Source organism: Sebastes fasciatus, chromosome 8 (assembly GCF_043250625.1).
Source record: "Sebastes fasciatus isolate fSebFas1 chromosome 8, fSebFas1.pri, whole genome shotgun sequence".
NCBI lineage: Eukaryota > Metazoa > Chordata > Actinopteri > Perciformes > Sebastidae > Sebastes > Sebastes fasciatus.
Window position 1 is genome coordinate 30108141 of NC_133802.1, and position 23873 is coordinate 30132013.

At 47.4% G+C, this 23873-nt stretch overlaps 1 protein-coding gene across 2 annotated transcripts in view; it reads right to left on the reverse strand.

Annotated features, from left to right (window-relative positions):
- Positions 1-23873, reverse strand: part of plxnb3 (plexin B3) — a 62285-nt gene that overhangs the window by 6927 nt on the left and 31485 nt on the right. For both annotated transcript variants that reach the window (XM_074644888.1, XM_074644889.1), the window contains 31 exons: positions 14946-15386; positions 14086-14818; positions 13246-13425; positions 11666-11794; positions 10903-11003; positions 10217-10349; positions 9528-9687; positions 8541-8649; positions 8344-8452; positions 8143-8259; positions 7808-7921; positions 7557-7647; positions 7212-7381; positions 6960-7111; positions 6767-6872; positions 6465-6601; positions 5465-5641; positions 4984-5149; positions 4263-4394; positions 3827-3931; positions 3571-3732; positions 2414-2562; positions 2177-2277; positions 1861-2078; positions 1570-1748; positions 1146-1212; positions 918-1064; positions 556-636; positions 359-437; positions 160-263; positions 1-24 (listed from right to left, as the gene is read on the reverse strand). The exon at positions 1-24 is cut by the window's left edge and continues 64 nt beyond it. In XM_074644888.1, the coding sequence (XP_074500989.1) occupies positions 1-24; positions 160-263; positions 359-437; positions 556-636; positions 918-1064; positions 1146-1212; positions 1570-1748; positions 1861-2078; positions 2177-2277; positions 2414-2562; positions 3571-3732; positions 3827-3931; positions 4263-4394; positions 4984-5149; positions 5465-5641; positions 6465-6601; positions 6767-6872; positions 6960-7111; positions 7212-7381; positions 7557-7647; positions 7808-7921; positions 8143-8259; positions 8344-8452; positions 8541-8649; positions 9528-9687; positions 10217-10349; positions 10903-11003; positions 11666-11794; positions 13246-13425; positions 14086-14818; positions 14946-15370 (4857 nt within the window). In that variant the 5' untranslated portion in view covers positions 15371-15386. The remainder of the gene's footprint in view (positions 25-159; positions 264-358; positions 438-555; positions 637-917; positions 1065-1145; positions 1213-1569; positions 1749-1860; positions 2079-2176; positions 2278-2413; positions 2563-3570; positions 3733-3826; positions 3932-4262; positions 4395-4983; positions 5150-5464; positions 5642-6464; positions 6602-6766; positions 6873-6959; positions 7112-7211; positions 7382-7556; positions 7648-7807; positions 7922-8142; positions 8260-8343; positions 8453-8540; positions 8650-9527; positions 9688-10216; positions 10350-10902; positions 11004-11665; positions 11795-13245; positions 13426-14085; positions 14819-14945; positions 15387-23873) is intronic.

Below are 23873 nucleotides of genomic sequence, written 5' to 3' on the forward strand. Positions count from 1 at the left end.
AGCGACTGTTGCTCCGTCTGGAACCTGAAGAACGAGAGAGGAGGAAGAGTGAAAGAGAACGTGAAGAGAACATGAAGAGAGCACGAAGAGAACGTGAAGAGAACCTGATGATGTAGAAGAGAAGAAACGTAAGATGCCCTGTGATTGGTCAGTTGTTACCTTGTAGTGCTGCAGAGTGTTGACTCGTTTCCAGCGACCTTGAACCACCGCTGTGACATCATCATCTGACAGGGTCAGGTGACCCGCCTGACCTGAACGCCATTCTGTCAATCAAACACAAGTCAGTATGAGCTGTCAATCAAAGCAGACAGGTGAGACAGGTAGGTGTGTGTGTGTGTGTGTGTGTGTGTGTGCGTACCCAGGTCCAGACTGTCTGCTGCTGGTCTCTGAGAGAACGGAGCTCCTCTGTAGACCTGATCCAGGATCTTATCCTTCACCTGCACACAAACAAACCAACAGGTAAGAGACACAAGGATGGGCGGTATTCAGACAAACAGACAGACGGGTAGGTGAGAGGCAGATAGACGGGTGAGGAACAGACAGACAGGTACCTACCTGTGTGATAGTGTCGGTGTCGAGTACTTTAACAGGACAAGGTTGAACCTCGACTCCATTCTTCACCAACACTGTCAGATTCTGATGTAGAGAGAGAGACAGGTACAAAAGTTAATAGACAGGTACAGAGAGAGACAGACAGGTACAGAGAGAGAGAGACAGACAGGTACAGGTGTCTACGTAGAGATGAAATAAGAACACAGTGTAGAGCTCTAGTTGTTGTTGTACAGTATATCAGGTTATCTAGTTGTCTGTTATGACTGACTTGTGTTGCCAGGTGTGCCTATTGTTGCCTACAGTTGAAGTCTGTGTGTGCGTGTGTGCGTGTGTGTGCGTGTGTGTGTGTGTGTTGCCATGGTTACCACTGCGCAGTAGTCTATGTCCTCTCGCAGCAGGTGGCTGTCATTAAGTGTCCGTTTGGCTTTTCCCGTCACAGTGTCGACCGGCCCTTTATCCACCTGATACTTGATGGCTCTGTAGAGCATGTAGAGAGGCTCCCCCGCCACCTCCTGGAAGACACACAGACAGGTGAGGGTGAGACAGGAAGACAGACAGGTTTGTGTTCTACAGACAGACAGGTTAGCGTTTACCTTGAGGAAGGAATAGAGGCAGATCGACATCCAGTTGGTCAACATCTTCTCTACCACTGTCTCTGTCCTGAAACACAGACAGACAGACAGACAGACAGACAGACAGACAGACAGACAGACAGACAGACAGACAGACATCAGTTCACATGCTTGAAGAGAAGCTCCTTCCAATCAAATGACCAACCATACATTTCTGAAAACCCTGGATCAGATTAATCAGAGTGCCAGATTCTGGTAACCATAGGGAGGCCATAAGGGGGACAACTTTGGTTCTCGGATGCCAGATCACAGCAGGATCTGTACCTGAGGGGTCTGACTGGAGGTGGGGCTGCTCCTATGGGAACATGGACCCTGAGTCCTCAAAGACACCATTGCTGAAGGCTACTTGGACTTTGGCCTGAAGGTGAAGGTTTGTTTTACATACCGGCGCAGCATGAGTTTGGGGTTCTTGGCGACGTACTGCTGCACCAGGTCCTGCAGCAGACTCTTCATGACCTCTGTGAAATACTCCAGTTTATCGTGCAGCGCAATGGTGAGCAGACTGGCAACGTAACCGCGGTCTCTCTGAGAGAAACCCTGCTGGGCCTCCAGAGTGTGGATGAACTAAGAGACAACGACAGAACAAACCATCACCTGCGGGTCCAGGTTTCTCCTGATCTGAGACCAGGTTATATCACCATCACATGACCCCCCTCTTCCTCCCATCCAGACCCACCCTAGTGAGGAAGAGTCTGTTGTTGAGCAGGTTGTTGAGCTGCTGGAGGCCCTGCTCCACAGTCTGCCTCCTGGACTCCGGCAGGTCCAGCTGGCGGCTCAGTGGCCCCACCTGCTGACCGGGGAAGAAGACTCGCTCTGCATACGTCCTGTAGTCCAGCAGGGGGAGTCCTGGTCCTCCTACATCACTGCTCAGGTCCATCATCTCTGTCATCAAGTCTACACACAGACGAAGAGAGGAAGAGGACGTTAATGTTTAGTCTACATCACTCTGGAAGAGGCTGGACCGTCTGCAGCCGTGTGGTGTGTTCAAGTACCAGTGAACTCTTTACGACACTGATCTCCCACGTTGATCTCCAGAGTTTCCAACTGCAGCAAAACCTTCTTATAATCTCTGAGAGCCTGTTTACTCTTCCTCCTGCACAGAGACACAAAACATGAGGTTGAATAATGGGAGTAATAAAGAACATCTAGAATATTTCCAGTTTACAGTGCAGCCATAGAGAACATGGAGTCAGACAGGCAGGCAGACAGACAGACAGACAGGTACCTACCTGTACATGAGGATGACGACCAGCACTGACAGAATGATGACAGCTGCTCCCGCCGCCAAACCGATCTGAGCAGCCAACGGGACGACAGACAGAGAGTCACTGTCGTACTGAACCAAGCCCAGGTCCACCTGCAGGTTCCCCATGAACACCTGAGAGACAGACAGGGAGAGAGACAGACGGGCAGGGAGAGACGGGGAGAGAGAGACGGGAGGGAGAGAGAGACGGGGAGAGAGACAGACAGGGAGAGAGACAGACGGGCAGGGAGAGACGGGGAGAGAGAGACGGGAGGGAGAGAGAGACGGGGAGAGAGACAGGGAGACAGACGAGGAGGGAGACAGACAGGGAGAGAGACAAACAGGGAGAGAGCGACGGGGAGAGAGACAGGGAGAGAGACAGACGGGGGGAGAAACGGACAGGAGAGCGACAGGGAGAGACAGACGGGGAGAGAGACAGACGGTGAGAAAGACAGATGAGGAGAGAGAAAAAGAGACAGTGAGAGAGACAGACGGGGAGAGAGAGGGACAGGGAGAGAGACAGACAGGGAGAGAGAGACGGGGAGAGAGACAGGGAGAGAGACAGACAGGGAGAGAGAGACGGGGAGAGAGAGACGGGGAGAGAGACAGACAGGGAGAGAGAGACGGGGAGAGAGAGACGGGGAGAGAGACAGACGGGGAGAGAGACAGACGGGGAGAGAGACGGATGGAGGAGCGACAGGGAGAGACAGACGGGGAGAGAGACAGAAGGGGAGAGAGACAGACGGGGAGAGAGACAGAAGGGGAGAGAGACAGAAGGGGAGAGAGACAGATAGACAGGGAGACAGACGGGGAGGGAGAGAGATGGGTGTTTTAATCTTCACACAGTGGTCTGTAGACTGTATCAGTGGTTTAGTCTAGTTCATTGTATACCTGCGTACTACTACACCACTGGATGGTACTTTATATATATATATATATATATATATATATATATATATATATTATATATATATATATATATATATATATATATATATATTTATATATATATATATATATATATATATATATATATATATATATATATTATATATATATATATATATGTATATATATACATATATATATATTGTATATATTGTATATACTGTATATATATATGTATACAGTATGTGCTGTTACCTTGAGGCTGGGCAGCTCGCTGCTGTCGTCTACACTCATTGGTTGGATCTCTGGAGGTTCACAGTACAGGTGAGTGTTGTCCAGAGTTTTCACCTCACACTCCTGATCGCCGAGTCGAGCCGCCACTTCCTGTCTGGAGATCGCTCTCGTCAGGTCCTGACCCTGAGGGTCGCCACGGAAACACAGACATCAGACATGTTTTTAAATGTGTCAGTCAGTGAACAGACGAAACAGCGGTCACCGGTAGAGACGTTACCTCCACGGCGATCACTCCTCCTGGTTTGAAGCGATACGGAGCGTCTGGAGCTTCTCTGTTCAGAGGAAAGAACTCTGGGTTCGGATAATACGTGAAGCTTTTACCCTGAGAGACAGACAGGTAGAGAGACAGACAGGTTCCTCGATCAGACAAAGTGATCACCACCCTTCAGTAATAACCCCCTCCATTTAACTTTTATTGTGAAAATATTGTCGCTGACCTGATACCTGCTAACATGCTAATGCTAACATATAGGCCTGTTTGTGAATCAGGAGAGATGGACCCTGTAGAGCTCATCAGATCTTCAGGTCTGTAGTGATGTCATGTTTATTGTCTATATTAGTCTCCCTGTAGGCAGTGTCTCCATCAACAGAGTGCTCATTCTCTACCTCCTCCTCAGACAGACAGACAGACAGGTAGAGAGACAGACAGGTACCTTGATGGTCTCATAGTGGACTCTGACGTTGTCCAGCTGAAACCAGACGCCCTTCACTTTGACCTCTGGGGTCACCGTGGGGGTCGGACAGGTCATCTGAGAGGACGACTGGACAGTGCAGCGCTCCGACACCTGAGAGACAGACAGGTGGAGAGGGAGAGAGACAGGAGAGACAGACAGGTGGAGAGAGAGACAGGAGACAGACAGAAGGATAGAGAGAGAGATAGACAGGTGGAGAGAGAGAGAGAGACAGGGGAGACAGACAGGTGGAGAGAGAGAGAGACAGGGGAGACGGACAGGTGGAGAGAGAGAGAGAAACAGACAGGTGAAAAGAGAGAGAGACAGGAGAGACAGACAGGTGGAGAGAGAGAGACAGGAAAGGCAGACAGGAGGAAAGAGAGACACAGGAGAGACAGACAGATGGAGAGAGAGACAGGAGAGACAGACAGGTGGAGAGACAGACAGACAGACAGAGAGAGAGAGAGAGAGAGGAAAGGCAGACAGGTGGAGAGAGAGAGATATTATTCAGGTTGACCTCTGACCCCGTCTCTGGCTCTACGGCTGCATTCACGCCAGTTCTCCCGTTCATCTGTGGCCAATCACGTGACCGCCGGTCACTCCCACGCCGCCAAACAACACAGCGCTAATCGCCTCAACGCTTCAACGCCTGATCTGGCGTGAACGCAGCCTAACTCGTCTCTGATTGGCCCGTTGTTCTCACCGTTGTCATGGAGCCGTTGAAGACCATCTGCTGCTTGGCGGTGAGCAGAGCCAATCGTCTTCTCCGTTTCACCCTCTGGCCCTCCACAGGCTCCACCCACACCGAGATGATTGGCTGCTGCACGACCCCCAGGTTCCTGCCCGTCACCATGACGTCACGCCCACCTCTGAGGACAGGAAGTCGTCACCTGAGTTATGAGCTGATTGATTATTGATGATCAAGTTCTTATGAGATGATCGATTATTGGTGATCAGGTTCTTATGAGCTGATTGATTATTGGTGATCAGGTTCTTATGAGATGATCGATTATTGGTGATCAGGTTCTTATGAGATGATTGATTATTGGTTATCAGGTTCTTATGAGATGATTGATTATTGGTGATTGGTGATCAGGTTCTTATGAGATGATTGATTATTGAATATTAGTGATCAGGTTCTTATGAGATGATTGATTATTTGTGATTGGTGAACAGGTTCTTACGCGTAGAAGCTCTCTGCTGGTGTGGCGTCGGTGATGACGGGGTCGTCAAGGTAACGGAAGGTAACATTGGGAACGGTTCTCTCCGCTTTACCGAACAGAACCCGAAGTTTGACCGCACCGGTCTGATTACTGGGACCAGTCTGACACACCAACTGGGAGTCCTTCACCTCCCCCACACTGAGAGGACAGGAGTCAAGGAGACAAGGAGAGGAGACAAGGAAACAAGGAGAGGAGACAAGGACAGGATGTTAAACATTTTTTTTTGTTTCCAGCAGGTGGAGCCAGAAATGAATGAACAGCGTCTGTTACATTGAACAGTTCTAGTAGTAGTAGTAGTAGTAGTAACAGTAGCAGTAGCAGTAGTAGTAGTAGTAGTAGTAGTAGTAGTAGCAGTAGCAGTAGCAGTACCAGTACCAGTAATAGCAGTAGTAGTAGTAGTAGTAGTAGTAGTACCAGTAATAGCAGTAGTAGTAGTAGTAGCAGTAGTAGCAGTAGTAGTAGTAGTAGTAGTAGTACCAGTAATAGCAGTAGTAGTAGTAGTAGTAGTAGTAGTACCAGTAATAGCAGTAGTAGTAACAGTAGTAGTAGTAGTAGTAGTAGTAGTAGCAGTAGTAGCAGTAGTAGTAGTAGTAGTAGCAGTACCAGTAATAGCATTAGTAGTAGTAGTAGTAGTAGTACCAGTAATAGCAGTAGTAGTAACAGTAGTAGTAGTAGTAGCAGTAGTAGCAGTAGTAGTAGTAGTAGTAGTAGTACCAGTAATAGTAGTAGTAGTAGTAACAGTAGTAGTAGTAGTAGCAGTAGTAGTACCAGTAATAGCAGTAGTAGTAGTAGTAACAGTAGTAGTAGTAGTAGCAGTAGTAGCAGTAGTAGTAGTAGCAGTAGTAGCAGTAGTAGTAATAGTAGTAGTAGTAGCAGTAGCAGTAGCAGTACCAGTAATAGCAGTAGTAGCAGTAGCAGTAGTAGCAGTAGTACCAGTAATAGCAGTAGTAGTAGTACTCACATGTAGCAGGTCTGGGGGCCCAGGAAGGCACTCAGGTCTGACTTCTGTCCGGTCAGCAGCTGCCGTCCTCTGATGGTCAGTCTGGTTCCTCCAGAGACCGGACCTTTATCAGGAACCAGATCCAGGAGCTGCGGGTCCTGAAAACAGAAACACACAAGAGAGGAACCTGATTGGTTAAAATAATATTCAACATATTTAAAAACACTCTGACGGTTGAACTCTGAACTTCAGTCGGTCGGGCTGGTTAGGGTGTCTGGGCGAGGAGCTCAGAGGAGGAGGAGGAAGAGTCAGCTGGGTCTTACCTGAAAGGTGAAGATCTGTGTTGACCTTCCAGGTGGAGTTGTTCCCACGGTAACGAGGACAGGCCCCTCCGTCTGCCTCCCACTGGACTGCAGCTCACACACAACCCTACACACACACAAGCTAGCGTTGGTTATTCAGAACCGTGTGTGTCAATCCACTGTGTGTGTGTGTGTGTGTGTGTGTGTGTGTTACCTGGTGGAGATCTGGTATCCTTCAGGTTGAGGCACACACTGAACACCTGCCACTGTGACTCCGTCCATCACATCCTGGTACCTCATCCCCAGATTAGAGCCTGAGATCGTCACCAGGACTCCGCCCTCCAGAGGACCGGAGACAGGAAGCACCTGCAGACAGACACGTGGAACAGACAGACAGACAGTTTGAATGTTTCCACGGCAACAAACCAGACCTCTACTAACAGACTGACCGATCATTAGACCTCACCTGTGTGATCTGAGGAGGCGGGCAGGTGTCTGCAGGTGCGCTGCTACAGGATTGGTTGTACACACAACTGGGGGCGGGGCTTCCCGAACACCACACACAGCCGTACTCCTCCGGCACCGCCCTGCACTGTGAGCAATCTGATTGGCCGGCTGAGCAGTCGTACAGCTGGACTGAATAATACAGAAAACACACACAGGTGAAATTAACATTTGGAGCCCCCCCCTCGTCGCAGCCTATGACGGCGGTGCCACTCTAGAGTTAGCGTTCAACCCCCAGAACTCTAGCCCAGTAAACTGCAACACACATCAGACATCACAATGGTTTAGCTCTCTGGTTGGTTCTTACGTTGGAGGCCAGGTGAGGTGTCGATGCGTCTCTCTCCTCTACGTAGATAGACAGCAGTCGAATACTGAAGCTGACTGACAGCATACTGAAACTACAGACACACACAGACAGACAGAGAGACAGACAGACAGAGAGACAGACAGACAGACGGTCAGTCAGTCCAAAATAGTGACATCGGAATAAATATCCACAAGGTGATATTAGCATTACGGTTAGCATTAGCACATTAGGGTCAACACGGAGTGTGTTACCTGGTGTGGGCTGCAGGTGAAGGTGTGCGTGTTGTCGGGTGTTTTCTCTACAGCAGCTGTCAGGTTGAACTGGACTCCTTCGATTTCCACAACACACACATACTGAGTTTCATCCTGCACATAGAGACAGAACCATCAGAACCATCAGAACCATCAGAACCATCAGATCTACGTTGCTGTGATGAAGTTCAGGTTCAGGTTTTATTCTTTACAATCTGCTCCCTCATACTTCACTTCTCACCTACATTGTTCTCTCTAGCACCACACATCAGCATCTAAAGGCTCATTTATACAGTAAAAGTACACAGTTCACAGTGAGAAATTGCTGTTCTCACAGTGTAGACGTCCAGGTTTCGTCCCCGCAGCACCACAGTGGTGCTCAGGCCCAACGGCACTAATGCAGAACTCTGCAGGGCGAAGACCAGAGGACAGGATGTGGGACCAGGAGACTCCTGCTAGACAGGAGACAGGGTGAGACAGACCGACAGGGACAAAGAGAGACACAGACTGATAGACAGACGGACAGACTGTCTCACTTTCTGGTTGAGGATGATGTGTTGGTTGGGACAGCTGTGGTTGTGAGTGCAGAGTTGATCCAGAGGACACCAGTTACACCTCCAGACACTGCTGACGCACGCCAGACACCTGAAGCACATCATCATCATCATCATCATCAACCATTATTAGTATCTTCATTGATTAAGATTGTACTGGGTGTATTATTGTGTCTTACTGGGAGCTCTGGTTCAGTCGGCTCACAGCTCCACAGTCATAGAAGGTCATGCTGCCCGTGGTGATGGTCACATGACCAAACATCAGTGACACGGGCAGGATCATGTGATCTGGAAGCAGAGAGTCACAGGAACATGAACATGAACGTATGTTAATATGTAGTACATTAGTATGCAGTACATTCATATGCAGAACGTTAGTATGCAGTATGTTAGTATGCAGTATGTTAGTATACAGTATGTTAGTATGCAGCATGTTAGTATACAGTATGTTAGTATGCAGCATGTTAGTATACAGTATATTAGTATACAGTATGTTAGTATGCAGTATGTTAGTATGCAGTATGTTAGTATGCAGTACGTTAGTATGCAGTACATTAGTACGCAGTACATTCATATGCAGTATGTTAGCATGCAGCATGTTAGTATACAGTACGTTAGTATGCAGTACGTTAGTATGCAGTATGTTAGTATACAGTATGTTAGTATGCAGTATGTTAGTATGCAGTATGTTAGTATACAGTATATTAGTATACAGTATGTTAGTATACAGTATGTTTGTATGCAGTATGTTAGTATGCAGTATGTTAGTATGCAGTACATTAATACGCAGTACATTCATATGCAGTATGTTAGTATGCAGTATGTTAGTATACAGTACGTTAGTATGCAGTATGTTAGTATGCAGTATGTTAGTATGCAGTATGTTAGTATGCAGTATGTTAGTATGCAGTACGTTAGTATGCAGTATGTTAGTATGCAGTACGTTAGTATACAGTATGTTAGTATACAGTATGTTAGTATACAGTACGTTAGTATGCAGTATGTTAGTATACAGTATGTTAGTATGCAGTATGTTAGTATGCACTATGTTAGTATGCAGTATGTTAGTATGCAGTACATTAGTATGCAGTATGTTAGTATGCAGTACGTTAATATCTGATTTCGAACACAGCCTGAGTCATGAATAACATCAGTTGTTTACTCACCACTTCCTGTTATCATGGTTGGGAGGAGCTCCGGCGCAGGGGATTGACAGGTAATGCTGGTTCCCGTGACGATGGCGGGCTGAGGTGGGAGGAGCCCGAAGACGCAGGACAGAGACTCTGCCTCAGTGAGGACGGGAAGCTGGACGACTAACAGCGTTACCTTGGAGATGGACATGTAAACAAACTGTCAGATAAACACAGTCACAAACATGCTGAGGAACCTCTGACCTGGCTGTGGACCTGGTTATTGATTATTGATCGTACTACAGCTGCATGTGGGATACGGCTACGCTAGCTGTGACTGTGTTACTGCTCCTCGTACCTCTATAATACTTTATTAATCCCCAAGGGGAAACTGATTGCTGCCATGCATCGAGGACAGACTACGGGTGAGACGATAGGAGACACATCTCAAACACAGCACCATAATAAATATTGTAAACATCCATGTGACTGTCGTAGTATATGAGCTCAGCTGTGGATCAGAGTAAAAAACACAGTAACCTTTCAGAGGCTCTGTACAAAAGAAAATCTCTATCATGAACTGAATTATGGGATGAAGACATAACTCTGACTAAATAAATAAAGTTGATCGGTTGGTGGATTATCTGTCTGCAGGTTAGGTTGAATGGAAATGAGTCCAGCTGTTTATCCAAATAATCAATATTTGCTGCCTCACAACAGGATACCTGTGTTTGCTCGTCTTTGCTCTGATTGGCCGGCTGCAGGCTCTGCACTGTCACACACTGATTGGTCGGTTCAAAGCTCCAGAGCCAATGGTTGGGCTGCATGTGGCGCTGACACTGGTGTTTACGGGAACATCTGGACAAAGAAATAAAAACATCATCAGTGATCACAATAAAGGATCAATAACAATGAATACACATGAACAGAGTATCCCCTGTGGGTTATAAATTATTGATTCAGTTCATAATTAAAATTCAAAGAGATAAAATTAAAGTTTTGGGCTTCGTTCGAAATCGCATATTAAGCACTACATACTCAATATGTCTACTATCGTTCAACTTTTGTGTGAATAAACAGTAGTCTGTATCTTTTCGGACACACTGAGCAGTAATTTACGTCGTCACTTCCTGAGAACCTCATTGCCAGTTGGAGAGGTGTAACCATGGTAACTCGTGCCAACCTCATGTGACCAAAACAACGGTTTGTGAGAATCAAAGTCTGAATTAATCTAAAATATATATTACGCCTAGCAAAGTGAAATCTTATACTTATACGTAATATTTCACTGGAAATAGTATGCATTTTGCGTATTATTAGTTTCATACTAAGCTGTCTCCGTCTCTGCGTTATGACGTATAAATAGCTGCAGATCTACAGTGACCTCATCCTAAACTACAGACAGACCTACCTTCCCTCCAGGACACACCAGCCACAGTACGGGTCTCTGACAGCGAGACAGGACTGACAGTCTGTCTGTCTCTCACATGACGACACAGGAACCTTCGACAGCTGAGAGACAGACAAGAAACAGATCACAGGTCAGTTTAAGTAAAGGTTAGAAAAGACAAGAAAAGAAAAAAGACAGAAAGAAAAAGAGAGGGACAGAGAGACAGACAGGAGAAGAGAGGAACAGAGAGACAGACAGAGAGACAGACAGGAGAATCGATGGACAAAGAGACAGACAGGATGACAGAGAGACAGACAGGAGAAGAGATGGACAGTGAGACAGACAAGAGGACAGAGACAGACAGGAGAAGACTTGGACAGAGAGACAGACAGGAGAAGAGAGGGACAGAGAGACAGACAGAGAGACAGACAGGAGAAGAGAGGGACAGAGAGACAGACAGGACAAGAGAGGGACAGAGAGACAGACAGGAGAAGAGAGGGACAGAGAGACAGACAGGAGAAGAGAGGGACAGAGAGACAGACAGGAGAAGAGATGAACAGAGAGACAGACAGGAGAAGAGAGGGACAGAGAGACAGACAGGAGAAGAGAGGGACAGAGAGACAGACAGGAGAAGAGATGGACAAAGAGACAGACCGGAGGAGAGATGGCCAGAGAGACAGACGGGAGGACAGAGGGACAGAGAGACAGACAGGAGAAAAGATGGACAGAGAGACAGACAGGAGGACAGAGGGACAGAGAGACAGACAGGTTGATGCCGTCTCACCCTGCTGTTGGTTAAAACAAAAACGTGCTGCTGGCTGTCGTCCAATAGGAGGTCAGCGCTGACGGCGCTGTTTCTGTCCACCAACACGCTGCCGTACAGATCACCTGACCAATCAGAGCGCACCAACACCTGCAACACACACACACACAAACACAGGTGAGTTACTGTCATCACACCTGTAGAAGATAATCAATACTTAACAACATTAGAGTCACAGACACCACAGAAGAAGATGATCTGCTGCCATAGCAACAAGCTGCCCCCAGGTGGAGCTGTTTCCCCCCCAACAACACCACCTCTCCTTCACAGGGATCAGAGACTTTGAACAATGACATTGAACAACATCGAGAGTTTTAAAGTAGAAATAACTTCCCTTTCATCAGATTTCATCTGATCTATTTAGTATTTTCATATTTCATTTTCAGGTTTTTGTTGGTCAATGACGCCATCGCTTTCTGCTGCCTCAAGATAACAATGTGCCAACAAAGGGCCCGACCACACCTCATTATAAGACCAATCCGCCTATGGGCGCACAGATGGGCGCAAGTACATTTGCTACTAGCACAACGTGGGCGCTGGGCGTGAAAATGACAACTGTGTTGGCCTGTTGCGCCGCGCTGTGTGCCGCTTTATACACAGGTGTAAGATAGGACCCCAACGCAGCAGCTAACATGTGCAGCCTCTCACTGCTGATAACACGGTGTTACACTCATTATGTGTGTATGTGTGTGTTAATGAGGTCTAATCCTGCCTCAGAGGCTCAGTGAGGTGAACAGCAGATTCAACCCGTTAATATTTAATCACACACACACACACACACAAAATGTTTCAGGGGCATCTTGCTGGATCCTTACCCAGAGTGCACCTGGGGGACCAATAACCAATCAACAACAAGAGTCTGAGCGCGCTCCCCTGTGACGCCTCCCCCCCTCCCACCGCCCACCCCCCCGAGCTAAACGCCTGTTAGTCAACACACACACACTGAGTGTATCATTGTGTGCGTGTTGTTTTGTTGATAAAGTGCTGCAGGCTACAAGCTGCTGTTCAGTGTGTGTGTGTGTGTGTGTGTGTGTGTGTGTGTGTGTGTGTGTGTAGCTCAGGCTTCCCCGTTACAAACACACACAAACAGGAAACAGCTGATCAGAAGTTTGACTGGCTGTCTTTGTCAGGTTCCCACCTGAGGCTGTAACTTTACTTTAATCATACTGGTACATGACCTTTGACCTCTGCCTTTAACCATCCTCAGCATCAGCAGCAGTGAGCTGCTGTGGTTCAGAGTCTCTCTCAACGAGACACACAACCAGCAGAACCACTATAACCACAGTCTGGTCTGATGGTGAAGCAGGTGGTGGTATTGCTCAAAGGCCCCTCAGAGGTACTGAGGGCTTCAAACCCTTGAAACTTAACCACAATGTTGTTTTAGTAAAAATGTCATAATCAATAATCAATAAAACTGATGATGTCACATCTTAAAGGAGACATGTTAGACAAGACAATCAAAACCACTCATGTCCGTAAACAGGGGAAACATTTAGCTTAGCTTAGCATAAAAACATAGAAAGTATCTGCTGTGTGTTCACCTTGTGCAGTCGTCCCTCTCTGTCTCCCAGGAAGGCGATGGTGTGACCCGCCTCCGTTGCCATGGTGACGGCAGTCAGCTGGGTGGTGGAGTAGAAGGTGGGTGTGGCGGGGAGGGGCACGGTGCTTGCGATGGGGTTCGGGGTGTGTTCCCCCCCACAGGGGTACTCTGACAGAGAGTCCTGATACATGAACAGAGAGAGAGAGAGAGAGAGAGAGAGAGAGAGAGAGAGAGAGAGAGAGAGAGAGAGAGAGAGAGAGAGTTTTAATCCAAAAACATAAGTTACATAATAATAATAAACTACATTTAAAAAAAAAGAAAATCAACAGTTAGATTAAATAAAGTAAACATAAACAGGAAGTAGCATCTAAACAGTGGAAAGCTCTAGTTTACTATTGGTGCTTTAAGTTTATTTCCATCTTTAAAACTCCTGTTTTTATTCATCCTTTATTAATCCTTCACACACAGTCACTGCAGTTTATCTGTGTGTTTGTGTGTGTGTGTGTGTCTCTCTCTCTCTGTGGGTGTGTCTCTGTGTGTGTGGTATATGTGGGTCAGATCTGTCCTACCAGCTGTGTGTGAACCTCTGTGTGGTTGAGTGACAGCTGTCTGATGATAAATCCAGCTGCTGAAGATAACAGCTCTAATCCACACACACACACACAGAGTATTAAGGTCAGCAGCAGTGAGACAGATGTGACCGTTGCCTGTTTCCTGGTTGGTTTGGTTTTGATTTCCTACCTGTCACACTGTGTGTGTGTGTGTGTGTGTGTGTGTGTGTGTGTGTGTGTGTGTGTGTGTGTGTGTGTGCGCGCGTGCGTACGTGTGTGTGTTTGTGTACCTTCGGTAGTTTCAGACATTTTGATGACACGGCGTATTCGATGTAGGCCTCTTCCTGTCCGCTGCTGCCTCGTCCTCCCTCCGTGTAACACACTTCCTGTGCTTTCCGCAGCATGGCGTCCAGCTCTGCCATCCCATAAACACACAGTGCAGAGCGCCCGGTTGCTACGGGTGTGGATGCTTGTCCCGCTGCCATGACGACGAACAGGGCGGGTTCACCCGAGTGGTTTCCTAACCACGCCCCCTGAGCCAGGTTGTACCCGCCGCGGCACAGCAGCGGCACCTCCACGTACGAGTAGAAGCTGCGGTCGGTGGCGCAGAGCCGGGAGGCGTAGGTCCGGTACTCCTTCTTGTGCCACATGTCCCGCCGAGAGAACAGGAAGTAAACGTGGTTGCCGTGGGCGACCGCCTTCACAAAGTGGTTGTTGTACTCAGAGTAACTTCCTACGACGAGTTTGCCTAGCTCCTCCTCCTGAGAGAACGCCCGGCGAGGTGGGACCACCGGGAACAGACGCCGCGTAGTGATTGGAGGGATGTCACCAGGACCTTTACTGGTGTAGCCTCGACCAACCAGCATCAAACGCAGGACGCCACCAGCCCCGACCCCTTCCTGTTTGTTCTCTGTGGTTATCACCACGGCAACGGTGGAGACTCGGGGGTCGTTGGCGGCGACGTACTGAGTGTCGACGGGGTTGGAGGTCTGATAGATGAGCTGAGAGATGTTGGACAGACTCCTGCAGGGGCAGAGAAGAAGAAATCAGTGCTCGTCATGTTAACCTGCATCAGATCAACTTCAACACGTCACACAGGTACAAACACCTGGTCAGTGTGAGGAAACATGACATCACCACAGTGTGTTACCTCTTATCACAGATCCCCTGATAGAGCGAACCACAGACGATCAGGCTGCCTGGCCCCGCCCCCTGCCCCGCCTCCATCAGCAGCAGTTTGTTGTGGTTGTGGGTGGGCATGGCCGAGGGGCAGTCCTGTGGAACGATGGGAGGGAGGCAGTCCGGGGAGTCCAGGTGAGGGCCAGTCGTCACGCGCGATATCACCTCCAGGTCGGCGGTCAGCTGGTACAGATGGTCGACCCCGCCCACGTAGAGCCGCCCCGCCCCCGGGTCCAGCACCAGGTGAGAGAAAGTGGTGCCATGTAGCTCCACCCACCGCACCGAGGGGTCAGAGGTCACGATGACATCAGCGGGGTGGGAGGGAGGGGGGAGGAGAAGGAGGAGGAGGAAGAGGAGGAAGAAGAAGAGTGACGGGGGACAGGAGGAGGCCAACATGGCAGCTCCTCTTTACCTGCAACAGGTGAGACAGAGAGAGACTTTAAGATTCAGCAGAGCAGCTGGTCTCTATTGGAACATCATATATATACATATAATGACCCGCTAGCTGTACATTATCCCTCTTATTACACGGCTTCTTACTTAAAGTCCCCCTTCAGCCAGTTTTACTACCTGTTTTTTGGTTAACGTTCTTTCTCAAACAGAGAATGGGGGTGTGGTTAATAGTCAGATGTAATTCATTACCACAGCAACCAGACTGTTTTTGAACCCAGTTTAAATTATACCAGTTCAGATGAATTTACTGTTTATCAGACCACAAATGAGACAAGAATTAGCGCAACACACCGACTATCTCTCACTCGCTCTCTTCTTTTTCACCGTCTCCTCCATGCGAGGCGGCTATCTGGCTGCTGCTGCACCGAGGAACCACAACCTTCTTTCTTTTTTTTTACTTTGACAGTGTGGCTTATCAACTTAGTCAGAAAATGATACAAATAAATATGAAATACCATAGAAATGCCAAAAAACACTGAAGGGGGGCTTTAAGAAATCAATCATTTGCCACAAAAACGGTCCGCCAGAGTCCAACATCAGACATGCACCCATAGCAACAGTCTGTTATAAAGAAATAACAGACCGTAGAACGCAGTGATTGACCAATCAGAATCGAGAAAGCCGTGTTCTAAATAAATATAGTTCATTCATTCATTCAATAGTTCAAAACCTAAAGACATTCAGTTTACTGCCATCTTCACATCTGAGAAGCTGAAACTGGGGAATGGAGACATAACTGATAATAATCAGTTATCAGAAATAGTTGCAGAAGGACTAGTAGTATCAGAGCAGACGCTGATCTGAGATCTGATCTGTGGTCTGAGATCTGAGATCCGAGATCTGATCTTAGATCTGATCTGAGGTCGTACGTCACATTCACCTGTAAATACACCTGAACACAGTCTCTCTGTTTCTCTCTGAAGTTATTAATAAAATATTTTGCTGCTTCACACTTTCCCTCCGACGGTCAAACTGTGGTTGCCTGTAGTAACATCACCATAGCAACACACCCGTATCCACGGCAACGCAGTGAAACGACTCAAACCTCCGGTGGGCTCGTTTATGACAGAGTTGGAGACTGACTGGGTTTTTAAAACTGGTGTCAAACTGGTTTCACTCTGAAGGATGAACCCTCCATGATGTCTTTCTTCTAGCGCGCCCCTCAGGACGACCTCAGCCTCCCCAGGGGTCACCTCTGGGACCAGCTGTTTTTAAATATAATTCATCTCGATTCATCAGACTACTACAGTCGTCTTTAACAGGTTCAACCAGAAATCATTCAGCAGGCTCCAACGAGTCCAAACAGCTGCTGTTAGAATCAGAACGTGATTCTGGGATTTTATTGATCACTTTCAAGGCTCTGATGACTCGATGTCATGTATCAGAGTTGCTCTCCCCGGAGGTCACCTGAATGTGACCACACCCCGCTGTGATGTAGTGAGGTACTATAGAGGTGAAGAAGTTACTCTTTAAAACCAGAGTAAAGACTCGAAGGGGACCTGGTCTCCCGGTCTCTGGGTGGACCTGAGCTCAGACTCTCAATCAATAATCTGTATGTGGATTCATGTATGTGTCGTTATGTTTCTGCTCATCATGTAGATTGATATGTGGTACTCTGTCGATAAACCTGCTCCAGTATGTAGTAACAGTAACAGCCCTGTTCTCTATCAAACACTGCATGTTTCTCTCTGACACAAAACACTATTCATCTCTCTCTCTCTCCTGTGCAACTCATGCTCGCTCCACCATCCCTCCCTCCTGCTGTGTGTTGGTTCAGAAACTCTGAACTCGCTGTTTAACTTGCCCCAGTGCATGCTGGGAATCACCCAGAGAGGCCTCAGGACACGCACACACACAGTAACACGCACACACAGTTAGTGTGTCTGTATGGTAATAACTTCCTCCTTCAGCCTGATGGAGAGAGAGGCTCATCTATAATTCATAGAGCTGAAGAGAGACAGACAGACAGAGAGACAGAGAGAGAGATAGACAGATTATGAGAAGGACAGAAGGACGAGAGAGAGAGGGTATAGAGGGACGGGAGGGTATAGAGGAGTTCGGAAGGTATAGAGGGGTGAGAGGGTATAGACGTGTGTCAGGGTGTAAGGTGTAAGAGGGTATAGAGGGTATAGAGGGGTGGGAGGGTATAGAGGGGTAGGAGGGTATAGAGAGCGGGAGGGTATAGAGGTGTAAGAGGGTATAGAGGGGTAGGAGGATATAGAGGTGTAAGAGGGCGAGAGGGTATAGACGTGTGTCAGGGTGTAAGGTGTAAGAGGGTATAGAGGGTATAGAGGGGTGGGAGGGTATAGAGGGGTAGGAGGGTATAGAGAGCGGGAGGGTATAGAGGTGTAAGAGGGTATAGAGGGGTAGGAGGATATAGAGGTGTAAGAGGGCGAGAGGGTATAGGGTGGGATGGTATAGAGTGTGGAAGGGTATAGAGGATGGGAGGGTATAGAGGGGTGAGAGGGTATAGAGGGGTGGGAGGGTATAGAGGGGTGAGAGGGTATAGAGGGGTGGGAGGGTAGAGGGGTGAGAGGGTATAGAGGGGTGGGAGGGTATAGAGGGGTGAGAGGGTATAGAAGGGTGAGAGGGTATAGAGTGTGGGAGGGTATAGAGGGGTGGGAGGGTAGAGGGGTGAGAGGGTATAGAAGGGTGAGAGGGTATAGAGTGTGGGAGGGTATAGAGGGGTGGGGGGTATAGAAGGGTGAGAGGGTATAGAGGGGTGGGGGGTATAGAGGGGTGGGAGGGTATAGAGGGGTGGGAGGGTGTAGAGGGGTGGGAGGGTATAGAAGGGTGGGAGGGTATAGAGGGGTGGGAGGGTATAGAGTGTGGGAGGGTATAGAGGGGTGGGGGGTATAGAGTGTGGGAGGGTATAGAGGGGTGGGGGGTATAGAGGAGTGAGAGGGTATAGAAGGGTGAGAGGGTATAGAAGGGTGAGAGGTTATAGAGGGGTGGGAGGGTATAGAGGGGTGGGAGGGTAAAGAGGGGTGGGACGGTGTAGATAGATGGGGCTACCAGGAGCCAGTCAATCAAGTTCAGGTAACCATAGCAACAGAACTGATGCTGCAGGTGTGTCTGCAGTGAAACATTCAGCAGTTTACTTTGTTAAACGCTGCAGTTTGCACTTCACTTCTCTTTGGTTCCTGTCAGCCCCCCCCCCCCCATCCACTCCCCTCTCTTTCTTTATCCCCCCCCAAACCCAACCCCCCCTCTCTCTGTATGTAAATGAACAGTCTGCTTTCAACACGTCGAGGTGATGATTACAGGCTGCCTTACCTCAGGCACACACACACACACCTCAACCCCCATATTATCTCTGTGGTTTGCTGCTGACTCTCACACTCTCGCTTCAAAGAGACGACAGTATCCGACACACACACATACAGCTGTGAGTGTGTGCGTGTGTTACAGTGTGTGTTACAGTATGTCTGTGTGTGTGTGTGCAGTTACATTTCTTCTCTTTGTTCATTTCTTCTTCTTCTTCACTCTCGGGGACTCTCCCACCCTTAGTGCGTCCTACTTTCTCTAAACGGCAGGCACCAATAAACTGACCTCCACACAACAGTGTGAATCAGAGCCAGCTGGGCGTGGTCACTATCGGTTCAGTAGCGATGGTAATTTTTATAAATGTCCGTTTACAGTGATGTAAAAGTAGGATGATTTTAATCTGAATGTGGGTCATTTTCATTTTGGGTGAAAATGGAGGAAGTCAGAAATGTTGTTGCTAATCTGACAGATGCTAACAGACCGGGACAGGTAGGTAAACTGTCTGTGTCTCCACGCTGGGGGCACGCCGACCGCCATATACTGTAGGTAATGGATAAGTACCTCATACAACCCCACTGAGAAACACCTGACCTATCCCTTTAAAAGTTGTGAAAAGATCATCTCCACCACCTGCTGCTGTTCGATTATCAGCTGATTCATGAACTACATCCATCACTACAGGCGACAGAGTGACACTGAGCCGATACTGAGGACAGATCCGCTACCAGAGCCTCGTTTTCCCCCAGTGTTGAACCTGTAGAGCTCTTAAGGGATCGTTTTATGTGAGGTAACATGAGGTCATTAAGTAACATGAGCTAAAATGAGGTCATGAGGTAACATGAGGTAACATGAGGTAACATGAGGTAACATGAGGTCATGAGGTAACGAGGTAACATGAGGTCATGAGGTAACGAGGTAACATGAGGTCATGAGGTAACATGAGGTCATGAGGTAACGAGGTAACATGAGGTAACGAGGTAACATGAGGTCATGAGGTAACATGAGGTAACGAGGTAACATGAGGTCATGAGGTAACATGAGGTCATGAGGTAACATGAGGTAACGAGGTAACATGAGGTCATGAGGTAACATGAGGTAACATGAGGTCATGAGGTAACATGAGGTCATGAGGTAACATGAGGTAACGAGGTAACATGAGGTCATGAGGTAACATGAGGTAACATGAGGTCATGAGGTAACGAGGTAACATGAGGTAACGTCAGCAGCTCATTATGAATTTATACCAAGGCCAGAGGCTAGATCCACTAACACTCAGTACTATCTATTTGAAATACTCCGTACTACACAGAGTACTATCTATTACACTACTATATATATACTACTACTATTACAAATATGCAGTAGTTGAAATAATCAGTATTACACACAGTACTATCTATTAGAACTACTTAGTAGTTTTTCACTCAGTACTTCACACAGTACTATCTATTAGAACTACTCACTACTACACACAGTACTATCAATTACTCTACTATATATATATACTCCTACTATTAGAAATACTCAGTAGATGAAATACAGTACTACACCCAGTACTACACCCAGTACTACACCCAGTACTACACCCAGTACTACACCCAGTACTACACCCAGTCCTACACCCAGTCCTACACCCAGTCCTACACCCAGTCCTACACCCAGTACTACACCCAGTACTACACCCAGTCCTACACCCAGTACTACACCCAGTACTACACCCAGTACTACACCCAGTCCTACACCCAGTACTACACCCAGTCCTACACCCAGTACTACACTCAGTCCTACACCCAGTCCTACACTCAGTCCTACACTCAGTCCTACACCCAGTCCTACACTCAGTCCTACACCCAGTCCTACACCCAGTACTACACTCAGTCCTACACCCAGTCCTACACTCAGTCCTACACTCAGTCCTACACCCAGTCCTACACTCAGTCCTACACCCAGTCCTACACTCAGTCCTACACCCAGTACTACACCCAGTACTACACCCAGTACTACACTCAGTCCTACACTCAGTCCTACACTCAGTACTACACTCAGTCCTACACTCAGTACTACACTCAGTACTACACTCAGTACTACACTCAGTACTACACTCAGTACCACACTCAGTACTACACTCAGTACTACACTCAGTCCTACACCCAGTACCACACTCAGTACCACACCCAGTAGCACACTCAGTAGCACACTCAGTACTACACTCAGTACTACACTCAGTACTACACTCAGTACTACACTCAGTCCTACACCCAGTACCACACTCAGTACCACACTCAGTACCACACTCAGTACCACACTCAGTACCACACTCAGTAGCACACTCAGTAGCACACTCAGTACTACACTCAGTACTACACTCAGTACCACACTCAGTACCACACTCAGTAGCACACTCAGTAGCACACTCAGTACTACACTCAGTACTACACCCAGTCCTACACTCAGTCCTACACTCAGTCCTACACTCAGTCCTACACTCAGTCCTACACTCAGTCCTACACTCAGTCCTACACTCAGTACTACACTCAGTACTACACTCAGTACTACACTCAGTACTACACTCAGTACTACACTCAGTACTACACTCAGTACTACACTCAGTACCACACTCAGTACTACACTCAGTACTACACTCAGTCCTACACCCAGTACCACACTCAGTACCACACTCAGTAGCACACTCAGTATTACACTCAGTACTACACTCAGTACTACACTCAGTACTACACTCAGTAGCACACTCAGTAGCACACTCAGTACTACACTCAGTACTACACTCAGTACTACACTCAGTACTTCCAGATGACTCTGTCCTTGCTTTTTGTTTTTCTTACTTTTCCTTCTTTGTCTTTTTTTCTGCTTCAGGATTATTTTGTCGTTGGTTCTGCTTTATTATTATTCACACACACACACACACTGAAACACACACACACACACACACACATTGAAACACACACACACACACACACACACTGAAACACACACTCCCCTGGTGAGCTCATGAATATTTTTCGGCGCTCTGAGAGAGGAGGACGGTTTGATATCATCAAGGGTGTGTGGCAACTGTGACACACAAACACACACACACACTTTAAGTCCTGCTGGGATTTAAAGTGTGTGTGTGTGTGCGCCTGTGTGTGTGCCTGTGTGTGTGTGTGTGTGTGTGTTGTCAGCGGTTGTCACAAAATAAAACGGTAATTTCCCAAAAACGCGTTTGTGTGTGTGTGTGAGTCACAGAGCTGACTGTACACACACCTTCATCATCACCATCATCATCATCATCGTCCCCACAGGAAGTGAATTTGTTGCCGTGGTGACGCAGCGTGGTTGCCGCAGGGACACAATGAGCTGTTTAAATACAAACACCCCATCCTCCGTTATTAAAGTGGTTACCATGGAGACGGGCCGCATGGCGTATCCTGGATATTATTTGGTGTTCATTTAATGAGGGCGGAGTCAGAGGAAGACTCTGAGGCGTTCCTGACACTGAAGAAGAAGGTTAGTTATTTTAGGACACCTCGACGTGAACCAGCTGACTCAGTTAAACATCAGAGGCCTGTACTACGAAGCGAGTTCAACATCTCCAGGGTATCTTCTCGTTATCTGGCTTCACTAACCCTAACAAACGAGATCACGCTAAGCGGTCCTACGAAGCTGGTTATCAACTCGGTAAATCAACCCAGGGTTTCTCAGTCTGGCTGTGAGCGCGTTCACATGAACGAGGAAGTGTTTACAGCATCTGACCAATCACAGACATGAACAAGTCTACTGACAGACAGAGCGGCACATTTTACAAAGGAAGAGTAAACTATATTAGACAAATACGAAGAAATTAAACACTTAATCCAGACTAATAGTAACACAGTTGAAGCTGCCAAATGCAGGAAGGACAGCTGGTAAAAGAAAAAACTCCCGATGTGAGAATGCGTAAATTAACAGATTTATTAATTTAACGGAACATTCAAAAGTCAGATATAGTCGTCTAGATTTAAATAGCATTTAAATGTATAACGGATGACTAGTTTACACCTAATCATGCCCAGTATCAAAAGGTGTGGAACGGACTCAAGAGGAAGTTAAAAAATACCGCTTTGAATTCTATTTTCATACTTAAACACCCGCAGCATAAAGCCAGCTGTCCTTCCTGCATTTGTCAGTTTAAACTGTGTTAATTTCAGCCTAGATTATGACTTAAACTTCTTCATATGTGTGTAATATTATCATACGATCACCACACAGAGCTGTGATCGGTCAGTAGGTGGTGCTTTCATACGAGTTGATCTCTTATCTGGAACATAACCTGCTACGGAGCAGGTTAGCTGTTCAGCATCAGTTACCATGGCGATCTACCCCGGTAAGAAGTGATCCACCTTCGTAGGACGGAAAACCCTGAAGTTACCTCGCTAACGCCAAATCCTGCTTCGTAGTACAGGCCTCAGGTATCCTCCTCTCCCCGTGTGCTACCGACTCATTTTGTTTTGGTAATTCTTCCTTTTTTCAGCCCCAGATGACAGCCGGCCAGAACTTCCTGTGATTGGTCTGAAAGTTGGAACAATCCAAAACAACGCTTTGACACTAGAAACAAACCTAACCATGGTTTCGTTTTCGTCAGTTTGATCCGGGCCGAGACAGAAATACACGTGGATGCTGGCGCAAGCTGCACAGAGAGGTGGGGGCGGAGGTCTGCGCTCTCCGAGTGTCATTCTAGTTTTGATTTTGTTTTTTTACCGTGGTATCGAATTGGTATCGAGAATCACGTAATTTTACTTGCATTGGTATCAACTACTAAATTTATGGTATGGTGACATCCCTAGTATAGAACTATGGGAACCAACGAAATGCTTAAAATTTATTATTGAGGCGAAACATTTTGGGTGCACTTAAATAAAAAAAGTTAGGCGCATCATTGCAACCAGTGTAAAAAGTTAGTCTGGAGACCTGCCAGTGTGTCCCTGTGAACAGTCCATAAGAAAGACGTCACTTACAGTCAGCGTGGACTTGGACTTTATCAGCGCTGGATTAACAATGAAGTTTCAACATCAGAAACTTTGAAGTTGCAGCAGTGGAAACAGTTTGACAGCGTGTTGGACACAATAACTCAGTGTCTCTGTGTCCAACTACAGGACTTTTCTTCGTCCACAGCAGATTCCTTTGTCTCAGTCTGAGCTAT